Here is a 27,137-nt window from a genome sequence, read left to right as displayed (position 1 = left end):
CCGTCAATCTGCTGGGGGTCCCTGCCCTGTCACATTTTTCTTTTGGTGTCAAGAAAACTTGTCAAAAGTGATTCATGGCAGAGAAACGAAGCAGCAGAGAGAAATGACACTTAGTGCTCTTAATTGAGACAAGTACACACTATAGAGGGGTATGGTTTGTTCATATTTCATGACTGAGGTTTACAGCCACTTTAATGTATCATTTTACTTTGGATACTTCAATCAGCTCTTCAGTCAACACTTCACAGTCTTCAGATGTAGCACCTCAAAGACGCTGTGTCCATGGTTGCCAAAAAGAATGTCAAATTTCGATTTTGTCTGACCACAAAACAGTTTTTTTTATCTTTGCAACAGACCATTTTAAATGAGTTTTGACCCAGAGAAGACAGCAGCATTTCTGGATCATGTTCAGATATTATTATTATACGGGATTAACATAGCGCCAACAGTTTGTACAGCACTTTACATGAGGGCAGTACAGTTACAATACAGTTCAATAAAGGAGATGGCTTCTTCTTTGCTTGATAGAACTTTTAAGATGCATTTTTGGATAGCACAGCACCCTGTGGTTAGACAGACAGTGATTTTTGGAAGAATTCCTGACGCCATGCAGTGAGGTCCATCACAGAATCATTCTTTTTTTTCTTTATCGTACATCACAGGACACAGAGCAGGCCATTATAATGGCTATGTGGGTTATATGCCACCTATAGGTGAATGGACACTGGCTGACCAATCAGAGAGTCCTTCCCTATGTAACCCCTCCTACACAGGAAATACTTGAGTGTTTTTCACCAGTGTCTGTAAGGTGGATGGTCACTGAAGTGTTGCATGTGCTCTTGGAGCATACCTGAAGGTTCAGAATGGTTCCATTGTAGAATCAGGGATTTTAATTGGATCCATTCAGAAAGCTGTTAGCCAAAATTAATTGTACCCGAGCCTTCCTGGATAAGGAGAAGAATCCACGGGGTTTTGCCTGTAATGCAGCCTTATGGTGTTGGACCCTGCATAATGGAATCCTGTGCAGTATAATACTGACCAAGACTCTTTCCGGTGGGGTGCTGTACAGGTCCGAGGCAGTGGCCCAACATTATGGGGACCAAGTTCTTGAAGGTCTGCATGACAAACCTCGCCATGATGGGTGAAGGTTGGACTCTTGTTATGATTCGGGGTCCTGCGGTGGGAACAATAAGTTTACATTTGCAGTATTTCTTTGAAAAATCTGACTGTTTAGTCATTCTCCCGGTGGCCACTGGCGGCAGTGTGCTGTTGGTCTGGCCAGGCCATGCTGTGTGTGTGTCTAAAGGAGTATTGGGCTGCAGTTTTTCCTCAAGCCACTAGAGGTCATGGGGCTGCTCTCTATAGCCAATACTGGCTGGGGGTTTGTGAGCCTCCTGAGAGGTAGCAGAGAAACTGAGCAGGCAATGGATGGATGATGATGTGTGAGTATTTCCTTTGGGGGAGTTGAGGGACCAGATAGGATGTGATTATACACTGCATTAGCCTGCATAATCCCGGGGGCTTGTACAACTGGTTTTTGCTACACCCCTATAGGGATTTTAGTGAATTTAACGGAGTCTCCAGAGTAGCTTACATTTGATCTGCAGGAGCTTATATTTTAGCTGCACTGAAGCATCATGGAGGCTGCATTCAGGCTGTGTTTGATACATATGTGTTTGCCTAGCATGGAACCAAGTGCATTTAATTTTGATGCAGTTCTTTGAAACCATACGCTTCTAGAAAGCGGGACAGTTGCAGCACTGTATAACAACATTGCATGCATATTTGCAAAGTTTTGTGAACTCTATTGAATAAACTGCATTTGTACATGCATTCGTGCATGTGTACCTGATGCTTAGGCTGCATCCGTACATGCGTACCTGATGCTTAGGCTGCATCCATGCGTGCGTGCATGCCGGATGCTTGGGCCGCATCTGTGCGTGAGTTCCGGGTGCTTTCGGGCTTTTTCAGAGGTGCATTGGCAATGCGCTTAAAAACTGCCCAAAAAAGGTATACAAGCCAGCAGGTGGATAAAGCCTGCCTTTTTAGTTACACAAAGCCATAGGTTTTCATTGCACAATTTTACTTTTTGCTGCCGGCATCCTAACAACCAATTACATCATTAGTTGATAAGGAGGATGTCAGGCGCCTGCACAGCATCCTTGTTTGCCCCTCCCCTTCCATTCTATATCAGCAGTGGGGTCACATTAGCTGAGTGAGGGAGAAAAACTAAGGGAGAAACACTGAAATACAAGTCAGTACCAGTTTGAAAAGGAATATTTGCTTTGAAAGAATAAATCACCTCCAATGTTGGGTGTCCTACACGTGTGGATGTTGCTGCATTATGCAAAGCTATTAGAATAGGTTTTTACATTTTAGCATGGGATGCCTTGAGATTGTGCAGAATGTTAAAGGGTGCCTTGAGATTGTCCATTTTAAAGGGTGCCTCAACACTGACATAGACTGTGCATACTTACATGCATACGTCTGTGAACTGAGTACTGTTATAATTTGCATACTTACATGCCTATGTACCTGAATAGCTGCATGCTTCCTTGCCTGTGCGATCATATAACTAGACCAAGATTGCTATAGACATATATCCTTGTGGAAATGCATAGTTAGATGAACGTATAGTTGCTGCCTTTCACGTATTTCACGATAAATCAGTGGTGTCAGGGGTATCTGGGTCACTGTGTTTGTCTGGTATTGCAGTTGTTCCCTGTGGCGGAGCTGCAATGGACTACATCCACATTACCCTGTATGTGCCTAACCTCATCTGAACTCGGAATCTAATCAGTGTCAAGCCCTGGTTACTACTTGGAAGGGAGACTGCCTGGGTATATGAGATGTGGTAAGCTTTAGCCCTTCAGAGTCTGAGACGGCTGTGTTTTAAGAATTATCTCGGGCAGAGGATGCTAGGGCAGACTCTGAGGTGATTTGAGATACTCGACAGGTTCACAGGCCCAAAACCATAAGTCTAGATGTCCTGTTTCGGATGGGATCAGTCTGATCAGTGGTAGCTTCTCTCAATAGAGAGATTTTGGGTGCCGATTTTTTAGGGTTATCAGGGGTTCTGTCATTGCCATAGAGAATTGCAATGTTATTGTTGTGGGGCACTGCCTTTTGGGCTGGCCACAGCTCTCCAAGTGTTTGCAAAGCTCCTAGCCTTTGTGCTGGGCTTGCTGAGGACACAGGGTGGTGTCATTCTCATTATACCTTATTGTTCCTTTGCTCAGGGAGCAGTTGGTTTCAAGTTTAAAGCGAAATGTAAGTAGCAGTAACTATGCTTCAGTACATCTCTGCATGAGGAAATTATATCTACATTGAAGCAGTTTCCTATATGCAATTCCACTCCAGGTCTTTTGTAGAGGAACATTCTATTTGTCTGGATCATATGAAGGTCCAAACAGTGGATTACCAGAGGGCTTTGTCCCCGGCGTATTGCAGAGTCTGAATTGGTGGTTTGGAGGATGGTAACCATTGATGCCAGTCTCTCTGGTTAGGGGGCTGATTTAAAGGTGGCTACAGTTCAGGGGACATTTGTCTCCACAGGAGGGAATACTACCATCAATGTTTGGAACTTCAGGCAGTGCGGCTAGCGTGGGATTATTGGAGGAACCCGTTGCATAGGTTTTGGTCAGGGCTCAGTATAACAATGCCATGGCAGTGGCATATATCAACCACCAATGCTGCACCAGAAGTCATGCGGTTCAGAAAAAGATGAACCATATTCTGTCTGGGGCAGAACATCTGTCAGCAGTACATATTTCAGGTATAGGAAACTGGTAGGGTTTTTTTTCCCCTAGAGGTCAGCGGCTGATACTGGGAGAATGGTCCCTGCATCCTGAGACGTTCTCGGAAATCTGCCAGTGTTGGGAACTCTGGACGTGGATCTACTGAATTCCAGGTTCTACAATAGGTTCGGTTGTTTCAATGTCGAGAGTCCCACTGGCAATGGGGGTAAATGCACTGGTAACACCTTAGGGACCAGTTCCCCCTAATCTATGCTTTCTTCCTATTCAACTATTGTCATGCAGGGTCCAGGAGGAGGTAACCCGAATAGTAGTGGTAGACCGGCCTAGCCCAAGAGAGCTTGATACACTGACTCCAGTCCGCTCAGACCTATTGTATTGGGTCTAATATTGTATCCTGTATATGATTGCTAGGATTGGAGACTTGGCTTTTTAAGCCCAATTCTGGTAAGATCGGTGGGGTCTTGGGTCCTGTTTTCTCTGCATTTTTGAGTGCAAGAAAGTTGGCGCCAGGGCACTTCCATTACAGGACCTGGAAATCTTTTTTGTCTGGTGGGAGGCCAGGAAGTGGCATCCGCGGAAGTTGGTGATTGTAAGGGGTTTTTTTTTTTATCCTTTTTCCAATCAGGTGGGAAATAAAATTTTACCTTGAGTACCATTTAAGGTCAGATTTCATCTTTATTAATTTTTTCCCAGTGACCATTGTTCTCACTCCTTGATTGAATTTCATGCAGGGTGTAACACAGATGGTCCTGTCTTTCAGGCCGCCCTTGTGGCTCTGTCTATCCTTGCAGAGGCCGTCTTTGGAACCAGTTAAAGAAGCCTAATCTTTTGTTTTTGAGTGTGGCTTGATTACTATCACTTTGGCAGGAAGAGTGTCAAAGCTGGAGGCCCTTTCGTGTAAGGAGCCGTATTTGGTATCATGATAGGGTGATGTTGCGTCCTCATCTATCTTCTTGCCTAGAATGTTTCTTTTTTTTTTTTTTTCACTTAAATCAGGACAGAGTCTTGCCTTTATTTTTTCTTTGTCGGCAAGGTATAGAGCACTGCATACTCTGGATGTAGCTCAAGTGGTCAGGATTTACTTGAGTTGGTGGCCAGGTCAGGAATCCCGGTTTGTGCTGCCAGAAGGGCCCAAAAAGGGAAGGCTGCATCCAGGTCAACTATTTTTCATTGGATCCGTCAGTTAATCATTCAAGTCTAAGGTTTGAAGTCCCACCCTTTCGGGTGAGAGCACACTCTATGAGGAGTGTGGAGGCATCTTGAGCTATCCACCACCAGGTGTTAGTTGCTCAGGTTTGCAAAGCTGATACATGGTCTTCGGTTCATACATTCACAAGGTTTTACCAGGTGGTTGTCAGAGCCACAGAGGATTCTGCCTTTGGACGTAGTGTTTTGCAAACAGCTGAGTAGCTCCTTTTGGAATGTTGGCAGTGGTTATTGTGATGTCACCCATCCCTCAGGTTTTATTGCTTTGGGATATCCCACATAGTCTTTATTAGGGCCTGCTCTGTGTCCCTTGATGTACGATAAAGACAACTGGATTTTTTCTACATACTTACCTGTAAAATTCATTTCTTGGAGTACATCACAGTCTTGCCCCTCTTTCTGGAATGTCATTGCTTGCTACAAAAACTGAAGTACTTCCTGTGTGGGAGGGGTTATATAGGAGAGGACTTCCTCTTTGGTCGGCCAGTGTCCATTCACCTATAGGTGGCATATAACCCACATAGTCATTATTATGGCCTGCTCTGTGTCCCATGATGTACTCTAAGACAGCCTTTCTCAACTAGGGTGCCTTGGCAATATGCTTAAAAACTGCCCAAAAATTGTAAGCCAGCAGGTGGATCAAGCCTGCCTTTTAGTTACACAAAGCCATAGGTTTTCATTTTTCATTTTCGCGCAATTTTACAACCTGCCAGCATCCTAACCAATTACATCATTAGTTGATAAGGAGGATGTCAGGCGCCTGCACAGCATCCTTGTTTGCCCCTCCCCTCCCCCTCCCCTCTTTATCAGCCCTAGGGAGAAAAACTAAGGGAGAAACACTGGAATACTAGTCAGTACCAGTTTCAAAAGGAATATTTGATTTGGAAGAATAAATCACCTCTAATGTTGAGTGTCCTACGTGTGTGGATGTTGCTGCATTATGTAAAACTATTAGAATAGATTTTTACATTTTAGCATGAGGTGCCTTGAGAAAGTATGAACAGGAGCCAGGCGCTGTGTAGTTTTGTGATAAAAGGAATACACCTTATATGGAGGTGTGCCTTTAATAATTCATATGGTAAAAAATAGATAACCAGCCTGTGGCTTTAAGAAGCCAGGTTCCAAGATGGACGGCCCATCTGCTCAGAGGGAAGTAGTGGAGTAGAATGCCCTGGATGACGTCACCACGATGTGGAGAGACGGAGGGGGGGGGGGACTGTTGCTGGAGCCGCAGCTTTAGAAGGAAGAGGCCAGTTGCCGGGACAATATGTTTCGCGCGCATGCGCTTAATCAAGTCTGTGAAAAGTCCAGCAATCTGCCATTTTATAGGAGACCTGCACAACAGGAGGGGCCTGCTTAACAACCAGGGGGATAATTAAAGGGATAATCAGGAGCGGACGGCTCGTCTCACAACAGGATCGGATTGCAATTGAAATATAAAAAACATTATAAAACCAGGAACAAAGTGTGATTAAAACCTAAATATGACCATAATAAAATCCTTTTGGGCTTAATTGTGTCAAAGTGGCATGTGCAAGATTATAAACATTTTATCATTTGACATATTACAATCAAGGGAAAAAAAAAAAAAATGGGGGGGAGGGGGGAAGGGAAGGATGCTTAATGAAGCTTCAATAGCCAGCTGGATGAGTTTACATCTCAAAAACATTGCTGACAGCAATAACACATAGGAATGGTGGGAAAGATTGTCAATAATCCTATTCATATCTATAATGGTGAATAGGAGAATTATCATTATATTAGTACTAATAATATTTATAAATATAATAAAACTACATACATATTTTATAAAAAATCTGCATAGGAATATACAATAAAAAATAAAATGAAAAAGATTAAAAAAAAAAAAAAAAATATATATATATATATATATATATATATATATATATACAGTCAGGTCCATAAATATTGGGACATCGACACAATTCTAACATTTTTGGCTCTATACACCACCACAATGGATTTGAAATGAAACAAACAAGATGTGCTTTAACTGCAGACTGTCAGCTTTAATTTGACGGTATTTACATCCAAATCAGGTGAACGGTGTAGGAATTACAACAGTTTGCATATGTGCCTCCCACTTGTTAAGGGACCAAAAGTAATGGGCCAGAATAATATTCATAAATCAAACTTTTATTTTTAATACTTGGTTACAAATCCTTTGCAGTCAATTACAGTCTGAAGTCTGGAATGCATAGACATCCCCAGACGCTGGGTTTCATCCCTGGTGATGCTCTTCCAGGCCTCTACTGCAACTCTTCAGTTCCTGCTTGTTCTTGGGGCTTTTTCCCTTCAGTTTTGTCTTCAGTAAGTGAAATGCATGCTCAATCGGATTCACGTCAGTTGATTGACTTGGCCATTGCATAACATTCCACTTCCCTTAAAAAACTCTTTGGTTGCTTTTGCAGTTTCCTTTGGGTCATTGTCCATCTGCACTGCGAAGCGGTGTCCAATGAGTTCTGAAGCATTTGGCTGAATATGAGCAGATAATATTGCCCAAAACACTTCAGAATTCATCCTGCTGCTTTTGTCAGCAATCACATCATCAATAAATACAAGAGAACCAGTTCCACTGGCAGCCATACATGCCCACGCCATGACACTACCACCACCATGCTTCACTGATGAGGTGGTATGCTTAGGATCATGAGCAGTTCCTTTCCTTCTCCATACTCTTCTCTTCCCATCACTCTGGTACAAGTTGATCATGGTCTCATCTGTCCATAGGATGTTGTTCCAGAACTGTGAAGGCTTTTTTAGATGTTGTTTGGCAAACTCTAATCTGGCCTTCCTGTTTTTGAGGTTCACCAATGGTTTACATCTTGTGGTGAAACCTCGGTATTTACTCTGGTGAAGTCTTCTCTTGATTGTTGACTTTGACACACATACACCTACCTCCTGGAGAGTGTTCTTGATCTGGCCAACTGTTGTGAAGGGTGTTTTCTTCACCAGGGAAAGAATTCTTCGGTCATCCACCACAGTTGTTTTCCGTGGTCTTCCGGGTCTTTTGGTGTTGCTGAGCTCACCGGTGCATTCCTTCTTTTTAAGAATGTTCCAAACAGTTGTTTTTGGCCACGCCTAATGTTTTTGCTATCTCTCTGATGGGTTTGTTTTGTTTTTTCAGCCTAATGATGGCTTGCTTCACTGATAGTGACAACTCTTTGGATCTCATTTTGAGAGTTGACAGCAACAGATTCCAAATGCAAATAGCACACTTGAAATGAACTCTGGACCTTTTATCTGCTCATTGTAATTGGAATAATGAGGGAATAACACACGCCTGGCCATGGAACAGCTGAGAAGCCAATTGTCCCATTACTTTTGGTCCCTTAACAAGTGGGAGGCACATATGCAAACTGTTGTAATTCCTACACCGTTCACCTGATTTGGATGTAAATACCCTCAAATTAAAGCTGCCAATCTGCAGTTAAAACACATCTGGTTTGTTTCATTTCAAATCCATTGTGGTGGTGTATAGAGCCAAAAATGTTAGAATTGCGTCAATGTCCCAATATTTATGGACCTGACTGTGTGTATATATATATATATATATATATATATATATATATATATATATATATATATATATATATATTAAAAAAAATTAATAATATAAATAAATACAAATATAAGAATATGTGTATGTATATGTGTATATATATATATATATATATATATATATATATATATATATATATATATACACAGTTGCAAGAAAAAGTATGTGAACCCCTTGGGATTACGTGGAGTTTTGCATGAATTTGGCATAAAATGTGCTCTGAACGTCATCTAAGTCACAACAATAGAAGAACACAGTCTGCTGAACATAATACTACACAAACATTAGATGTTGCCATGGTTTAATTGCACATAACATGTAAACATTCAGTGCAGGGAGGAAAAAGTATGTGAGGCCCTAGCTTAATGACTTCTCCCAGAGCTAATTGGAGCCAGGAGTGAGCCAACCTTGACTCCAATCAGTGTGATGATATTGGATGTGTTGCTAACAGCTGTCCTGCCCTTAAAAAACACACCTGTTTTGGGTTTACTGGTTTCAAGAAGCACTGTCTGATGTGAACCATGCCTCGCAGAAAAGAGCTCTCAGAAGACCTACGATCAAGAATTGTTGACTTGCATGAAGCTGGAAAGGGTTACGAAAGTATCTCCAAAAGCCTTGATGTTCATGTGTCCACGGTAAGACAGACTGTCTACAAATGGAGAAAGTTTAGCACTGTTGCTACTCTCCCTAGGCGCGGTCGTCCTGTAAAAATGACTGCAAGAGCACAGCGCAGAATGCTGCATGAGGTATAGAAGAATCCCAGAGTGTCAGCTAAAGACCTACAGAAATCTCTGGCGCATGCTAACATTTTTGTTGACACATCTACAATAAGGAAAACATTAAACAAGAATGGAGTACATGGGAGGACACCACAGAGGAAGCCATTGCTGTCCAAAAAGAATATTATAGCACGTTTGAAGTTTGCAAAAGAGCACTTGGATGTTCCACAGCACTACTGGCAAAATATACTGTGGACAGATGAAACCAAGATTGAGTTGTTTGGGAAGAACACACAACACTATGTGTGGAGAAAAAAAGGCACAGCACACCAACATCAAAACCTCATCCCCACTGTAAAACATGGCGGAGGGAGCATCATGGTTTGGGGCTGCTTTGCTGCCTCAGGGCCTGGACGGATTGTTGTCATTGATGCGAAAATGAATTCCAGAGTTTATCAAGGCGTTTTGCAGGAAAACGTACGACCATCTGTCCGCCAACTGAAGCTCCGCAGAGGATGGGTGATGCAACAGGACAATGACCCAAAGCATACAAGTAATTCAACAAAACAATGGCTGCAACAGCACAGAATACGCCTTCTGGAGTGGCCCAGTCAGAGTCCTGACCTCAACCCGATTGAAATGCTGTGGCATGACCTTAAGAGAGCGATTTGCACCAGACATCCCAAGAATATTGCTACACTGAAACAGTTTTGTGAAGAGGAGTGATCCAAAATTACTCCAGATCGTTGTGCAGGTCTGATCTGCAACTACAGGAAACGTTTCGTTGAGGTTATTGCTGCCAAAGGAGGGTCAACCAGTTAAGTCCAAAGGTTCACATACTTTTTCCTCCCTGAGCTGTGAATGTTTACATGTTATGTGCTATTAAACCATGACAACATCTAATGTTTGCGTAGTATTATGTTCAGCAGACTGTGTTCTTCTATTGTTGTGACTTAGATGACGTTCAGAGCACATTTTATGCCCAATTCATGCAAAACTCCACGTAATCCCAAGGGGTTCACATACTTTTTCTTGCAACTGTATATATATATATATAGTAATAAACAGGAAAATAAATATGAATACAGTTCAGTAATTACTCTTATGGACCGAATAAACAGAGTGGTATTAAATATATAAAATATGAAAAATAAAATATCAAAGATAATAATCATGTAATGATAGTGATGGGTGTTTTATTATAGAATATATTGAGAACTCTAAGTCACCACTTAGATGATACTATGTACTTCAAGGTCCTCATTAAGGCCATTCGGTACCATAGATCCAAATTTATAGATCCAAAAGGTTTCCCTTTTACATAGGAGGGCTAACCTCTCATTGTCAGTAAGGGTTCCTTTGGGAATGTGTTCTATGGCCATCAATTCTAGGACACTAAATTTCTTGTTGTGATGGCAAAGAAAATGCCTAGGGACACTGTATTTGTCACATCCATCTTTTATGAGCCTTCTATGTTCTCCAATGCATTTACGTAGAGGACATATTGTGCAGCCCACATATATCAGTTTACAGGGACATGTGAGCACGTAAACCACATGATCTGTGGCACAAGTAATAAAATGGCGAATGTCATAAGAGATCCCTTTCAAATCAGTAATTTGTGATTTACCATGGGTGATAAATTGGCATGTCAAGCAACCTTTCTTTTTACATTTGTAAATACCAACTCTGTTATCAAAAAAAGGAATAAATGTCCTGTTTGTTCTGAGAGGATGTGGAGAGTTTGCTGGGAGCTAGAATGTTTGTTTTTGAGCGTACGGGCTTTTCTGAATGTGACCAGGAGAGCAGATGGAAGACTGGGTGCCAAACGGGGATCAAGTCGCAAAATGTGCCAATGTTTTCATATGATCTTGGTAATCTTGCGATATGCCGTATTATAACCAGTTACAAACCTAATGGAGTTTGACTGGTCATGGGCACGTATTTTTGTAGTGGCGGAGTTTTGCCATGTTTGGTGAAAGCCTCATTAATGAGTGTAGGGTGGTAACCTTTTTCACAGAATTTGGCATACAATTCGGTGCCCGATTCCTTATAATCATTGAGTTTAGAACAATTTCTTTTAAGTCATTGGAATTGGCCACTCAGAATGTTGTTTTTCCACGCCCGGTGGTGACAGCTCGAATAGTGAAGATATGAGTTACCACTGGTGGGTTTGGTGTGATTTGTGGTATGAATAGTGTCACCCTCAAATGATAAAACTAAGTCTAAAAAAATTATACTAATAGGATCAAACACATGAGTGAATGATAAACCAAACGTGTTAGAATTACAATGCACTACGAAAGGTAAAAACATGTCAAGAGCACCATCCCAGATTAAAATAATGTCATCAATATATCTTCCAAAGAAGACAATATGTTGGGCAAAGGGGTTGTTTGACCATATAAATTTTCTCCCAGAGGCCCATAGTTAGATTAGCGTAACAAGGAGCAAAATTTGCCCCCATGGCTGTGCCGTTTATTTGCAAGTAAAACTGATTTAAAAAGGTAAAATAATTATGTTGTAAACAGAATTCCGTGCAATCAATAATAAAACCAGCCTGAACGGAGTTCATGCTGGCCTCTGATGATAAAAAAGTGTTGAAGGGCAGACAAACCTACTCTGTGGGGGATGGACGTGTAGAGTGACGACACATGCAGTGAGGCCCAATGGTATCCTGATTGCCATCTATATTTACTTATAACCTCTATAATGTGACTAGAGTCCCTGATGAACGAAGGCAATTCCATGACTATTGGTTGAAGGAAAAAGTCAATGTATTTAGACAGGCTATTAATAAAACTATTTGTGCTGGCTACTATAGGACGCCCAGGTGGATAGGTAATGGAGTTATGGATCTTGGGAAGGTGATAAAAAATAAGGTGTTCTACACACTGTAGAAAATAAAAATGATTTTTCTCTTTTATTGATTACTCCGTTGTTGAAAGCAGTGTCAATCAATATTTTGAGTGCTTTCTTGTACTCAGGTAAAGGGTCTTCTTAAGAAACACTGCTCTAAGAAATGGATTTTACAAGTAAGACTATAGAAAAAATCCAGTTTTTTAAAGCAGTGCTGTCCAAGAGCCCAAGACCATGGGCATCCAATACTGCGCTTTAGCCTTGTCCCTTGCACACAGAGATTTCTCTTCTTGAAATCTTTGATGATATTTTGTACTGTAGATGATAATATACATTATATTGCTAAAAGTATTGGGGCGCGTGCCGTTACACGCACATGAACTTTAATGGCATGGCACACCCTTTGCAGCTATAACCGCTTCAATTCTCGTGGGAAGAATGTCTACAGAGTTTAAGAGTGGGAATGTTTGACCATTCTTCCAGAAGCACATTTTGTGAGCTCAGGCACTGATCGGAAAAGGCCTGGCTCGCAGTCTCCGCTCTAATTCACCCCAAAGGTGTTCTGTTGGCATGAGGTCAGGACTCCATGTCTCTATGGACCTTGCTTTGTGCGCTGGTGCTCAGTCATGTCGGAGCAGGAAGGGGCCATCCCCAAACTGTTCTCACAAAATTGGAAACATGAAATTGTCCAAAATGTCTTGGTATGCTGACACCTTAAGAGTTCCCTTCACTGGAACTAAGGGGCCAAGCCTAACCCCTGAAAAACAACCCCACACCATAATCCCCCCTCCACCAAAATTTGCACTTGGCACAATGCAGTCAGGCAAGTACTGTTCCTTTGGTAGCCGCCAAACCCAGACACGTCCATCAGATTACCAGACAGAGAAGCGTGATTCATCACTCCAGAGAACACATCTCCACTGCTCTAGAGTCCAGTGGCGGTGTGCTTTACACCACTGCATCCGACGCTTTCCATTGCACTTGGTGATGTAAAGCTTGGATGCAGCTGCTCGGCCATGGAAACCCATTCCATGAAGCTCTCTATGCACTGTTGTTGTGCTAATCTGAAGGCCACATGAAGTTTGGAGGTCTTTAGCTATTGACTCTGCAGACAGCTGGGGACTTCTGCGCACTGTGAGCTTCAGCATGCACTGACCCCTCTCTGTCATTTTATGTGGCCTACCACTTGGTGGCTGAGTTGCTGTTGTTCCCAGTTGCTTCCTCTTTGTTATAATACCACTAACAATTGACTGCAGAATATTTAGTAGCAAGGAAATTTCACGGATAGACTTATTTCACAGGTGGCAACCTATCACAGTAACAGGTTTGAATTAACTGAGCTCCTGAAACCGACCCATTCTTTCACAAATGTTTGTAGAAGCAGTCTGCATGCCTAGATGCTTGATTTTATACACATGTGGCCATGGAGGTGTTTGGAACAACTGAATCCATCGATTTGGAGGGGTGTCCCAATACTTTTTGGCAATATAGTGTATTTAAAACAAATAAAAACACTACCAATACCAGAATACCCAAACTGTCCAATCCCCTTTTAGCATAATCTCCACCTCCACCCTTGAAGATGCAAACAATATTTATAGTAAATATGCCAAATAAATAAATAATTGATATAATAATTAGTATAATATCCCCCTACCACAAATCACAAACATAATAAAGTCCAAAATCACAAATACAAAACAGAATATCACACAAATATATCAACTGTCTCTCTTGTGTAATAGATTAATGCATCGAAAAGTATAATTATAGCTAAGAAAAAACTTTTTTTTCCTAAACTTTCAGTGGTTTTTGGTTTGATTAGCAAAAAATAAAAATTCAAGTGGTGATTAAATACCACCAAAAGAAAGCTCTATCTTTCTAAAAAAAAAAAAAAAAAAGATAAATATTTCATATGGGTACAGTATTGCATGACCGCGCAATTGGCATTCAAAGTGCAACGGCACTGAAAGCTGAAAATTAGGCTGGGCAGGAAGGGGGTGTAAGTGCCCTGTAGGCAAGTGGTTAAGATGTATTCCTGCCATCAATTTCAAACTTACCTTATTTTTTTCTTAACCACTTCAATACCGGGCACTTATACGCTCTTCATGCCCAGACCAATTTTCAGCTTTCAGTGTTGGCGCACTTTGAATGACAATTGTGTGGTCATGCAACACTGTACCCATGAAAAAAAGGTTTTTTTTTCATTTTTATTCACACAAATAGAGCTTTCTTTTGGTGGTATTTAATCATAACTGAGTTTATTTTTTTTGCTAAATAAACAAAAATCCCTGAAACTTTTGAAAAAAAAACATGTTTTTCTTAATTTTGTTATTTGTAAAAGTTATTTCTTCATAAATTTAGGTCAAAATGTGTTCTGTTGCATTTCTTTGTTGAAAATACCCCAAATTAGTGTATATTATTTAGTCTGTAGGAAAGTTAGGGTCTAAAAACCATGGTATGTATATCTGACAATCGATCAACCAATGTACTAAAAGCCAACCTCAATTCTTGAGGCTCGAAAGCGCCAGGATAGTACAAATACCCCCAAAGTTACCGTTTTTTGCAAAAATAGACAGTCCAATGTATTTAGTAAGAGGCATGGTGCGTTTTTTTTTTTGAAAGTTGAAATTTTTTGTTACTTTTTATTGAAAAATGAAGAAATTAGGGGGAAAAAAAATCACTATTTTTTTTTATTTACATATTGTCACCAGTCCAGTACAGTGCTATTATATAACTGGAGTGGCAGTGATCAGGGACACTGGTGACAGTATGTACAAAAAAAAAAAATTTTTCTTTTTCAATTTTTTTCTTTATTACATTTTTTTTTATACAATTTGGTACAAGGGGAAACAGTGGGCCCTGCTCATTAGAGCTTACAATCTAGGAGATGACGGCCACTCAGAAGGAGGTGCGTCCTGCCTGGCCGTCAAACTGCTGTAGGCCGGGCGGGAAGGTATTAAAATGGTAAATTTCTTCATTTTAAACATTTGATATTTTCTGTTTTTTATGAATAAAATGTAGATTTATCAGATTTTCAATCATTTCATTGTTTTTATATAGATTTTACACAGCATCCCAACTTCTTGGAACTGGGGTTGTTGAATGATAGCCGTGCATTTGGATTGATGCAACCTCAGTAACACCTTACAGTTGCAAGAAAAAGTATGTGAACACCTTTGGATTACATGCAGTTTAGCATGAATTGGGCATAAAATGTGCTCTGAACGTCATCTAAGTCACAACAATAGAAGAACACAGTCTGCTGAACATAATACTACACAAACATTAGATGTTGCCATGATTTATTTGCACATAACATGTAAACATTCACAGTGCAGGGAGGAAAAAGTATGTGAACCTTTAGACTTAATAACTGGTTGACCCTCCTCTGGCAGCAATAACCTCAACCAAACGTTTCCTGTAGTTGCAGATCAGACCTGCACAACGATCTGGAGTAATTTTGGACCACTCCGCTTCACAAAACTGTTTCAGTGTAGCAATACTCTTGGGATGTCTGGTGCGAATCGCTCTCTTAAGGTCCTGCCACAACATTTCAATCGGGTTGAGGTCAGGACTCTGACTGGGCCACTCCAGAAGGCATATTCTGTGCTGTTGCAGCCATTGTTTTGTTGAATTACTTGTATGCTTTGGGTCATTGTCCTGTTGCATCACCCATCCTCTGCGGAGCAGTTGGCGGACAGATGGTCGTACGTTTTCCTGCAAAATGTCTTGATAAACTCTGGAATTCATTTTCGCATCAATGACAACAATCCGTCCAGGCCCTGAGGCAGCAAAGCAGCCCCAAACCATGATGCTCCCTCCACCATGTTTTACAGTGGGGATGAGGTTTTGATGTTGGTGTGCTGTGCCTTTTTTTCTCCACACATAGTGTTGTGTGTTCTTCCCAAACAAGTCAATCTTGGTTTCATCTGTCCACAGTATATTTTGCCAGTAGTGCTGTGGAACATCCAGGTGCTCTTTTGCAAACTTCAAACAAGCTGCAATATTCTTTTTGGACAGCAATGGCTTCCTCTGTGGTGTCCTCCCATGTACTCCATTCTTGTTTAATGTTTTCCTTATTGTAGATGTGTCAACAAAAATGTTAGCATGTGCCAGAGATTTCTGTAGGTCTTTAGCTGACACTCTGGGATTCTTCTTTACCTCATGCAGCATTCTGCGCTGTGCTCTTGCAGTCATTTTTACAGGATGACCACGCCTAGGGAGAGTAGCAACAGTGCTAAACTTTCTCCATTTGTAGACAGTCTGTCTTACCGTGGACACATGAACATCAAGGCTTTTGGAGATGCTTTTGTAACCCTTTCCAGCTTCATGCAAGTCAACAATTCTTGATCGTAGGTCTTCTGAGAGCTCTTTTCTGTGAGGCATGGTTCACATCAGACAGTGCTTCTTGAAACCAGTAAACCCAAAACAGGTGTGTGTTTTTTAAGGGCAGGACAGCTGTTAGCAACACACCCAATATCATCACACTGATTGGAGTCAAGGTTGGCTCACTCCTGGCTCCAATTAGCTCTGGGAGAAGTCATTAGGCTAGGGCCTCACATACGTTTTCCTGCCTGCACTGTGAATGTTTACATGTTATGTGCAATTAAACCATGGCAACATCTAATGTTTGTGTAGTATTATGTTCAGCAGACTGTTCTTCTATTGTTGTGACTTAGATGACGTTCAGAGCACATTTTATGCCCAATTCATGCAAAACTCCATGTAATCCCAAGGGGTTCACACACTTTTTCTTGCAACTGTACGTGCCATACCCATATCCCACACAATGGGGAACAGACTAAAATGTTGTTTTGGGCACTGGATCCTTTGTAGATACTTTTCAGCACTTTGGCCACACTTACAGCTAGCGGCAAGATTCTGTTCAAGTCCCAGGGCCGTGGTCCATCCTTGTGGAACCCAGACCCTGAAGACCCCTTAGAAGGTATGCCCACCATGACTGGTAAAGCCTGGACTTCATATAGGGACTGAAACATGGAAGCTAAGACAGGATCACCCTGTATCGTTTGGCTGTTACTGTAGTGAGAGAAAAAAAAACTATATTTGCTATTCGCTGTTAGGCCTCATGCACACTGGGCATTTTAATAACGCTGGTAGCATTAGCTGTGTAAAGTAATGTTAAAAACGTGAGTTTTTCAGAATTTTTTTAGCATTTTTGCATTAGCGTTTAGCCACGTTTTTCCGCATTTGCCATTTTTAGCGTTTTTTTTACCAAAACCAAAAAAAAAGTTTTGCTAAAAAAAACACTGTTTAACCGCATTTTTTAGCGTTAGAGCGGTTTTACAGCTAAAAAAAATCCTCTAGAAACCCACTAGTTCTGCTGGGGAGTTTACTGGCTGTAGAAAAAAACATTCAAAAGCCAAAAACAGCTGTAAAAACATCCAGTGTGCATGAGGACTTATGTGTATTCTGATTAGTATGTGTTTACAGGCTAAGTTCACATTCCACAAAAATAAATACATAAATCACATATTTGTGCAGGTAAAGAAATGTGCTTTTTTTTTTTTTTTCTTGTATTCGCAGGACAGTGCTCCTGCTGTGATCAGCAGGTCGCAGGTTTAGTTCCAGGCTCCTGCACAGTCTTCATCTAGCTTTTTGCCCCTATGCCCATATATGCTTTCTGTTAAAAAAAAGATATAGGAAGAATGAATGAGCTAATACACATGCTGAACTGTGCACTTGCAGCCCATTCAAACTACAAGTACACTTGCTAAGGTGGAAGATGGCACTTGTAGTTTTTTTCATTCACATATCTCTGTGAGTGAATGACGGGAGCTGTGTGGGCAGAGCAACATAGTTATCAAAAAGTGACAGTGGGTGTGGGGAGAAAAGCCCTCGCCCTCTGTCAGACAAGAGATCTCTGGTAGAAGGTGCATAGGAACGTTAAATTTTACACCCTAAATACGGATTTAACATTAAATCTATCAGGAAACCAGGATTGTGTTTGCAAATTATTTACTCACAGTGTAAGGTTTTAAAACTTGGCTCGAATTCAGCCATTAATATCTTAGTCTCAGGTGGTTGACCAGGTGTTGCCTTATGCCACAGACTACACACTTTACTGTCACTTCGACTAGAGCCCTTTATAAAGGTACTTAGCTGCTTCCTCCCATCTTTTGCCTTGAGGATTTCAGTACAGGATGGTCACCACCGAGTTATTGCGTATTCCTTCTTGGACACATCCCATTTTTGTACCCTACTTCATGAGTACCTCACGGGGTAATACCCTTACCAATTGTGGAGACCAGGTGCAAGAGAACCACGGAAAATACTCAGGCAAACATTCACTCCGCTGAAGGTCTAGACTTTTGAAATTGTTAAAGAGTGACAATGCTTCCCTTTCAGGACACTATTTTTACATCAGTCTGTGCATCCAAATCCAGCTTAATCCCTGGTATGCAGTTTATGGCCCACCTTACTAAGGCAACATTTTCTGCAACTATGTCTCACAACCATCACTGTCCAGAGCTCAAAAGCATCAGGGTCCTTCTCTGCCCCTACCATCTCTGCTTGTGTCGGTCATGATATACCTGCTCTAGAAGAGTTAGACATAGAGGGGAATGAAGCTAAAAAAAAAAAAAAAAATTCAGAGGGTTACACTTCTTTTCCAAAGTGATATAAAATATCAATTATAACAAATCAATAAATATTAATCCTGATGGAAGTCGATCACCTATATGCAAATTTCCAAATAAACAAGTAATTATGTGTAGGAGGGTTCCAGCACTATTGCAATCCTTCCCATGTTGCCACTTTTGATTGATGATAAGCAGCCTTGTGAATTCAACATCACCACCAATTGCAGCCTCTTACCAAGCGATAAGACCCCAAATTATATGTGGTCTTATATTGGCATGCTATCATGATGATTACTGATAACATGCTGTTATAAGACCACCTATAATCTGGAGCCTTATCGCTTGGTAAGGGGCTACAGTTAGTGTTTAATTCACTAGGATGCTTATCATTATTCACAAGTGGAAACATAGCAAGAATTGCAATGGTGCTGGAACACTCCTACACATAATTGTTTTACTTGAACATTTGCATATAGGTGGTGGACATTCATTACTATTTATGTTTATGGATTTATTCATTGCTATGGTTTATTATTTTTTGTGTCACTTCGGAATAGTGGTGTCACCCTCTAAATTTTCTTTGTCTTTTTTAATTTTATTTGGATTTGATGTTGGTACACATATCACATTTATTTTTGATGGTATAATGATCCTTTGTATTGGGATACATGTAACCAAGACACGTCTAAATTAGTAACACAGCGCAACATTTGTATTCTCTTTCATTTTAGTACAGCACTAGTATTATGTGTTTGTGAGTGCATGTGTGGGAGTTTTGATTTTTGTTTGATTTTGGGCACCAAGCGCAGTTTTTCTACCATTTAATTAATAGTGGGGAATGAAGGTGACCCATAAGTCGGTGTTAGAGGAAACCATGGAAGACTTCTCACCCACATGCTTCTATACACCTCATGTTACAGCTTCACACGATATGCTTGCCAATTTTATTGTACTCACTTTCTGCTGTGGCAAAAGCCTCAGCTTTGCCGCATTTGGTTCCCCTCTGTATCGTTGTTCCCCATTGGTTACTAAGACTTGCTAAGTCTAAAAAGACAAGCCCTGTTCATGACTAAATAGAATGGACTATCTTTGAAGATAGGGTCAGTCTAGAAGATTTTTCACCCCTCCATGAATCATTGCCGAGCTCTCTCCAGTGGAACAAAGTTCATAAAATAGTGGTTTGTCCAGTAGTAGACCCCTACCATCTTAGTCTTAAACACTTTATTGTACCTAGATGTTTCTTAATTTAGAGATTCTGCTGACAAGGTTTGAATGGCTCTTAAGCATCTTTACTCTCTAAGGCCCAGCTCAGCAACCAGCTGCTTGCAATTTCTGTTTGTCAAACCAGGAAATGAACAACCAACATGATCCTGTATTCCAGGACTGCACCTAGACTGAGCAATTAAAGAAGTTTACTTTTTTGTGTGAATGCTCTAAAAATCATGAGACAAATCTCTAAAATAGCTGATTTCTTTTCACGTGCATAGAATTGGGTGGCTCAAAGCTTGATCAGCTGAAGCTTGCCTGTTTAAAAAAAAAAAAAACACCTCACATGTGTACTGTTTGAAGGAGGATGTCTCTTTAGTGAGGCCCTTGAAAAATGAATCAAAGATGTTGCAGAAGGAAAGGTCTCCCTTCCACATTGGAAGATTCAAAAATCACCTTCTTCAATCCCAAAGCCCTCTTCCAATGAAGGGGAACCCTCGCTCCTGAGAATTGGGGATCGTCTGTTAAAGTTTTTTCTTTTCACTGGGTGGGTCACAGACATGCCAGACCTGTGGGTTTAATCAGTGGTTTAAAGAGGGTACAAAATAAAATTCCAAACTCTACCCCCATGCCACTTTCTGTTTTAAACCAACCAAAAGTTGCATAAGGTTAGTCATATTTGCAGAACTCCCTGATCCATCTCTTGTCCCAGGGAGTAGCTGTTCTAGTACTCCAGTCCACATTCAAGGAGTGGACAACTGGAAGACAGATTACCTTATTTGCCACTGTTTAGATGCAAGTTTAATGGACTTCACAACATCCTAAACCTGATAGGTCAGTGATGGGGAACTCTAGATGTTTGATATCCTGGCCTCCAGGTTCAACAATAAGTTACTACTTCTTGTGGTTAGGACCTAGGATCCTTTAGCACTGGTATCAGATGTTCCGATAATTGCCTGTGTAGCAATCGTGCACACAGAGATGGACGCGGTTCAACCATGTTGCTCCAACCTCCATCTTGTAGATCCTTCTCCCCCTCTTGGATCATCCCCGTCCCTCTCTGAGATCCACAGTAACATGTGGTCGGGTGTGTGTTGGAAGTTGGAAGTGCCAGAGCACAGCAGGAAGCTCTGAGCTATAAAACCTCGCTCAGCTGGGTGCCAGACAGTCTGAGAAACTGTGCAATCTGGCACCTCAAAAAAGGATAACCCAAGCCTTCCCCTGAGTTCAAAGACATTCCAGAGGAGGCATAAACTAGATACCACTTTTAAAATCCATTTTCCCCCTATGTTTCATATCTTGGAATATGAGAGACTTACATAAAAACCAGGCATATCTTCAGATTGCTCACAATCAGACAAATTGTTTGATATGTCACACTCCCTGGCTGGAAAATATAGGAAAGCAGAAAATTACATCTCTTGAACCATTCAAGTATGTATATCACATTTCATATCTAACCGTTCCTCAGATGCGCCTGTATATTAATCTACCCGCGGGTGGAATGTTACTTGTGCCTAGGAAAAGTTATGAGCCAAAATATGAGCTAGGAGAGATTTCGGTTCTAGTTTGGGTCTCCGCCTAGACACCCCTCCCCAAATGAGGCATTGGTCCTTGGCTCCAGAGACACCCCCTGCTGGGGGACTACAAAACAGGCTGTCAGGCCTAAGAGTGAAAGTTGAATAATTCTCCCTTTTAACATCAGAACCAACTTGGGAGATGTGCCCTTTCGCTCTGAAGCTTGATCTGCTAACCCAGGACTTTGGCAAGTAGTTTAACCCTCTAACTTCTCTCTGTTATCTCTTTGCTGTGCTATGGTTCTCTGTATATTTATATATATATATATATATATATATTGGTTACATCTTTTTTCTGTAAATATTTTTATTGCACACTTTTGACCTTTTAGTAATAAATCTTTCTTTCTCAAAGTGTTGAACTGTTTCTAAAGCTCCTTAACGCAATTTACGAATTCCTGCCTCTAAAAGAGCGCTACCGTGTTTGTTTAACCCTCTGTATAACCTGTCTGCAGTGACAGTGCTATGCAGACAATTATCTCAACCATTATAATGTTATTGCTGGTATTGCCGAGTTTCCTCTTTCTCTGTACAAAAAGGAGGTGATGGCAATGTGAAGAATTAATTGCATAATTAACCTGACTCAGTAACAATCGCATTCAGGCTGCCGGTACATCGATTGGAGGTCCAGTGAGCTGGAAAATCATTGTGCAGGGTGCAGCTGGGCGTGGCATTGTTACGCATGTGACATCGCGGTTTCAGATTGGCTAGTCCTGCGGTCAGTAGTTTGGTGAGAAGGTCAGGGGTCTGACGCGCGATCGTCACAGCCCGAACTTAGCAGAGGCTCATCTATGACTTTCCTGCAATGCGAATTCCGACTGCTCACAAAATAGAGCAAGCCAAAAAAAACTAAACAAAAACATTGATTCTTATTGCAGCAAACATGGCCAGAAGAATCTGGTACACAGACTTTCTCAGTCTTCTAGGAGATAACCCCTGGACACTTTCAAACAGGCCAAACCTGCTGTCTCAGGGCTCCCTGTTCTATACTGCTTTGCAGTCACTGACTATAATTATTATGGGTGTTGACCCTTAAAGTATATGTGAACCCTCACCTTGTAAAACAACCCATTAAGTTTAAAAGAGAAATGAAAGGCAAAACGCTTGTTTATAGATATAAAAAAGCGTTTTGGATAGAGTAAGGGAGGATTATAACCTCTGTCGTTTTATTTTTTGCCATCTGTGTTCCATTAGAGGGGATTTATCTGCAATTCTGTCCCACTGAAAGTGAGAGGAAATCCCTGGAAATTAGGGGAATCCCTCGAGGACCCTAGATAACAGAACTAGTGTCCCCATTGGAAGATTTCCCCCCTATTACTTTTTGGGGAGTACCCAAAATTTGGAATTTTCTTCTACGTTCACTTTCAATGGCAATGGTAAACAGGACATATAGAGAGGGTGAATCTCCCTAATGGGCCCAGAGACAGCAATAAAAACTGACAGGTGTTTTAATACACCTCCGCTCTATGCAAAAGTAGAATAAAAACGTTTTGCCTTTAGGTGTACTTTAAGTACTCTGAAGGTTTCTGCCTTATCCATTCCTTTCCAAAAACAAATATGGCTTTGCTTTTCCTTGTAAAGACCTTTATTCAGTGTCTTTTGTAGCAATCCACCATTACAGCACCCTGTGCTTCTTTGGGACCTCAATATGGTTCTCTCTGCCCTGCAGAAACCATCATTTGAACCCATTACGGAGCTTCCCTTGGATGATCTCTCCTGAAAAGGTAGCCTTTTTCGCGGCGATCATGTCTGTTAGATGTGCCTCCGACTTAGGGACTCCCTGGTAAGGAGCCATCCCTCATTCTTCACAAGCACAAAATAGTCTTACACCCAAGACCCTCTTTTTTTTCCTAAGGTGATATAAGCCTTATACCTCCGTAGTCCTTATTTCGTACTTTACTCCAAAACACCCAACGGAGATTGTTCATCACTGTCTAAAGTTCCTGTCAGAAAGATGGTCTCTAACAATTCTCCTACCGTCAGGACTTTGCAAGGGACACCCTGCTTCAAGATCCACTTTCGCTAGAAGGTTAAGACAACAGATCTAAAGAGCTTACACACTAAAGGACAATGCACCTTCTTCACTAATACATGTTAACTCAGATCAGATTGGTAGATGTTTCCTTGGAATGTCAGCATCCAGCCTCTGTTGCCCTGTTTCTAAGGCCAGCATCTGGGCTTCTGTACTTAACTTTTGAAAGTTCTACCAGGTGGATGTCTTCTTACAGTGACTTGAAAAAGTATTCATAACCCTTGAAATTTTCCACATTTTGTCATGTTACAACCAAAAACGTAAATGTATTTTACTGGGATTTTATGTGATAGACCAACACAAAGTGGCACATAATTGTGAAGTGGAAGGGAAATGATAAATGGTTTTTACCATTTTTACAAATAAATGAAAAGTGTGGTGTGCATTTGTATTCAGCCCCCCTGAGTCAATACTTTGTAGAACCACTTTTCACTGCAATTACAGCTGCAAGTCTTTTTGGATATGTCTCTACCAGCTTTACCCATTTAGGGAGTGACATTTTTGCCCATTCTTCTTTGCAAAATAGCTCAAACTCTGTCAGATTGGATGCAGAGCATCTGTGAACAGCAATTTTCAAGTCTTGCCACAGATTTTTCAATTGGATTTAGGTCTGGACTTTGACTGGGCCATTCTAACACATGAATATACTTTGATCTAAACCATTCCATTGTAGCTCTGGCTGTAAGTTTAGGGTCGTTGTCCTGCTGGAAGGTGAACCTCTTCCGCAGTCTCAAGTCTTTTGCAGACTCATAATGGATTTTCTTCTAAGATTGCCCTGTATTTGGCTCCATCCATCTTCCCATTAACTGACAAACTTCCCTGACCCTGCTGAAGAAACGCATCCCCACAACAAGATGCTGTCACTGCCGTGTGTCACGGTGGGGATTGTGTGTTCATGGGGATATGCAGTGTTAGTTTTCCACCACACATAACATTTTGCTTTTAGGCCAAAAAATTCAGTTTTGGTCTCATCTGACAAAAGCACCTTCTTCCACCTGTTTGCTGTGTCCCTCACATGACTTCTCGCAAACGGGACTTCTTATGGCTTTATTTTAACAATGGCTTTTTTCTTACCACTCTTTTATAAAGGCCAGATTTGTTGAGTGCTAATAGTTGTCCTGTGGACAGATTCTCCCACCTGAGCTGTGGATCTCTGCAGCTCCTCCAGAGTTACCATGGGCCTCTTGGCTGCTTCTCTGATTTAATGCTCTCCTTGCGTGGCCTGTCAGTTTAAGTGGATGGCCATGTCTTGATAGGTTTGCAGTTGTGCCATACTCTTTCCATTTTCAGATGATGGATTGGACAGTGCTCCGTGAGATGTTCAAAGCTTGGGATATTTTTTATACCCTAACCCTACTTTAAACTTCTCCACATCTTTGTCCCTAACCTGTCTGGTGTGTTCCTTGGCGTTCATGATGCTTGTTGTTCACTAATGTTCTCTAACAAACCTCTGTGGGCTTCATAGAACAGCTATATTTATACTGAGATTAAATTACACACAGATTGACTCTATTTACTAATTAGGTGACTTCTGAAGGCAATTGATTCCACTAGATTTTAGTTAGGGACATTAGAGTAAAGGGGGCTGAATACAAACGCACGCCACACTTTTCAGATGTTTATTTGTAAAAATGTTGAAAACCATTTATCATTTACCTTCCACTTCAAAATTATGTGCCACTTTGTGTTGGTCTATCACATAAAATCCCAATAAAATACATTTACATTTTTGGTTTTAACATGACAAAATTTGCAAAAATTTCAAGGGGTTCGAATACTTTTTCAAGGCACTGTAGGTCTTTTGACCCTTGTTATTGTTGGGCTTTTTGGCACAGTCCTGTTTGCTTTGTTGCTGCCTACCCTTAATATTCATTGCTTGGGGGTTTCCCAGGGTCTGTGAATGTCATACTCATGTACAGTGTTGTATGATTAGGATAAAAGTAATTTTTACTTGCCTGTTAATTCTTTATCTTTGAATACAGTATAGGACACTCTCTCTGCCTTTCCTGTGTTCCTTTGCAAAACTGAGGCCTCATGGAGTGGGGTAGGTTTCTGTAGGGAATACCTAGGGGGCTTGTCCTCAAAAGCTTTGCCAATATCCAGCCAACTGAAGGTACCAGCATATAACCCAGAGTCTGAATGAATATTCAGAGAACATCATGCCTGTGTCCTGTACTGTATTCAAAGACATGGAATTTACAGGTCAGAATTAATTTTTTTCATACTGTAAAGAAATTAGTGTTAAAAAGGGGAAATTGCCGTATTAAATTCTAGCAGATTAGTCCCTGGCAGATCAGGTTTTGGGAGTAAATTTACAAAGGTGATAGTCAATGTTTTTTGGGATTTTTTTTTTGTCTGCCTCTTAAGTTATGGCTTTACAAGTTTAATCCCTTGTCATGGAGGTTGTACTTTTACATCACAGTAACTTTAATTATTCTTAATGAAATAGCTTGTGTATAAGTATATACTTTATTTTCAATTTTCACAGTTATATGTGTCAGTTTTTTAGAGCTTCTTTTAATATGAATAAGGCATTTTAAAGACTTTCAGTAGTTTTCAGATCTTAATAACATGACTTTTTGTTGACTCCAGTAACAGCATGTTACCCAATGCAGTCTTACCACCATCTCTTGATCATAACTATGCTCAGTGGCAAGAAAGGGAGAACAATCTGGCTGTGCAACCACCTCTAATGAAAAAAATAATCCCAGCCCCAAAACCAAGATGTCCTGAAGACCCAGCATCACCACAGCCCACACACTCACCAGTGCCAGCTAACATAGGTTTGTTTATTATGTATTTTTTGTGTAGTGGGGACCTTGGATGGCAGTTGCCTTGAGTGCAAGGACTGATAATGAACGTACATTTAAAGCACTGCAACAAATTGAGGTGCTATATAATACCTGTATAAATAATCTAAATATTATTTCCTGCAGTTCATTTACTTGTATTTAATTATTTAAAGGTTTTAACAGACATTTCACAGCAAGTTGAATTGGTTTAATTTATTACATCTCTGATTTTTTTTGTCTTGACCTGTGAAATATCCGCAAACTGTTTTGTTGTTGCTCAAATTTGATTATTGATTAGCCTTTTACCCAAAACTTATGTGATGCTAAAAAGCCAATTGTGCCGCACATCCTGCATCTGAGTTTAACATTTTCAAGTAAGAAATGGTTTTAATTAAATTCTAAGCATCAATGTAATCTGGGCTCAATATAGAATGTTGTTTTTTTTTCTTTGTTTTGAATGCAGGTTATTTAAAAATATTATCCCATACCTCCCACCATAACAGTATATACCTGCAGCTTCTTATGGTGCATAGCTCTGACAGTGTTTTTACTGAATTTTTAATACGCACCAACACGGTAACAAGCTGTCAGTCCCACATGTTGCACATATATGCTTTTTCATGCTTCGCATATAGGGCAGCCTATTAACTTCAATGGGCTACCCTACATGCGATAAAGGCGGCAAAGAAGTTCAAGTATTTTTGAGCTTTGGGGGTTTTACAACACTTTAATTTTTATTTTTCCTGTATTTGGGGTGCCATTAAAAGTACAAGTTTGCACCCGTTCACATGCGTGAATGCAGC

The 27,137-nt window shown here is 40.8% G+C and overlaps 1 protein-coding gene across 1 annotated transcript in view; it reads left to right on the top strand.

Moving 5' to 3' along the window:
• The window catches only part of KMT2A (lysine methyltransferase 2A), a 409,829-nt gene that overhangs the window by 281,072 nt on the left and 101,620 nt on the right, over positions 1-27,137 (top strand). The window contains exon 19 of the mRNA XM_089657321.1: positions 26,135-26,325. Within this exon, the coding sequence (XP_089513447.1) occupies positions 26,135-26,325 (191 nt within the window). The remainder of the gene's footprint in view (positions 1-26,134; positions 26,326-27,137) is intronic.

The sequence above is a fragment of the Staurois parvus genome, unplaced genomic scaffold, assembly GCF_062004578.1.
Source record: "Staurois parvus isolate SC_StPar_1 unplaced genomic scaffold, SC_StPar_1.0 ptg000981l, whole genome shotgun sequence".
Lineage (NCBI taxonomy): Eukaryota > Metazoa > Chordata > Amphibia > Anura > Ranidae > Staurois > Staurois parvus.
Note: the sequence above shows the minus strand (reverse complement) of the source record. Positions and strands in the feature narration are given on the sequence as shown.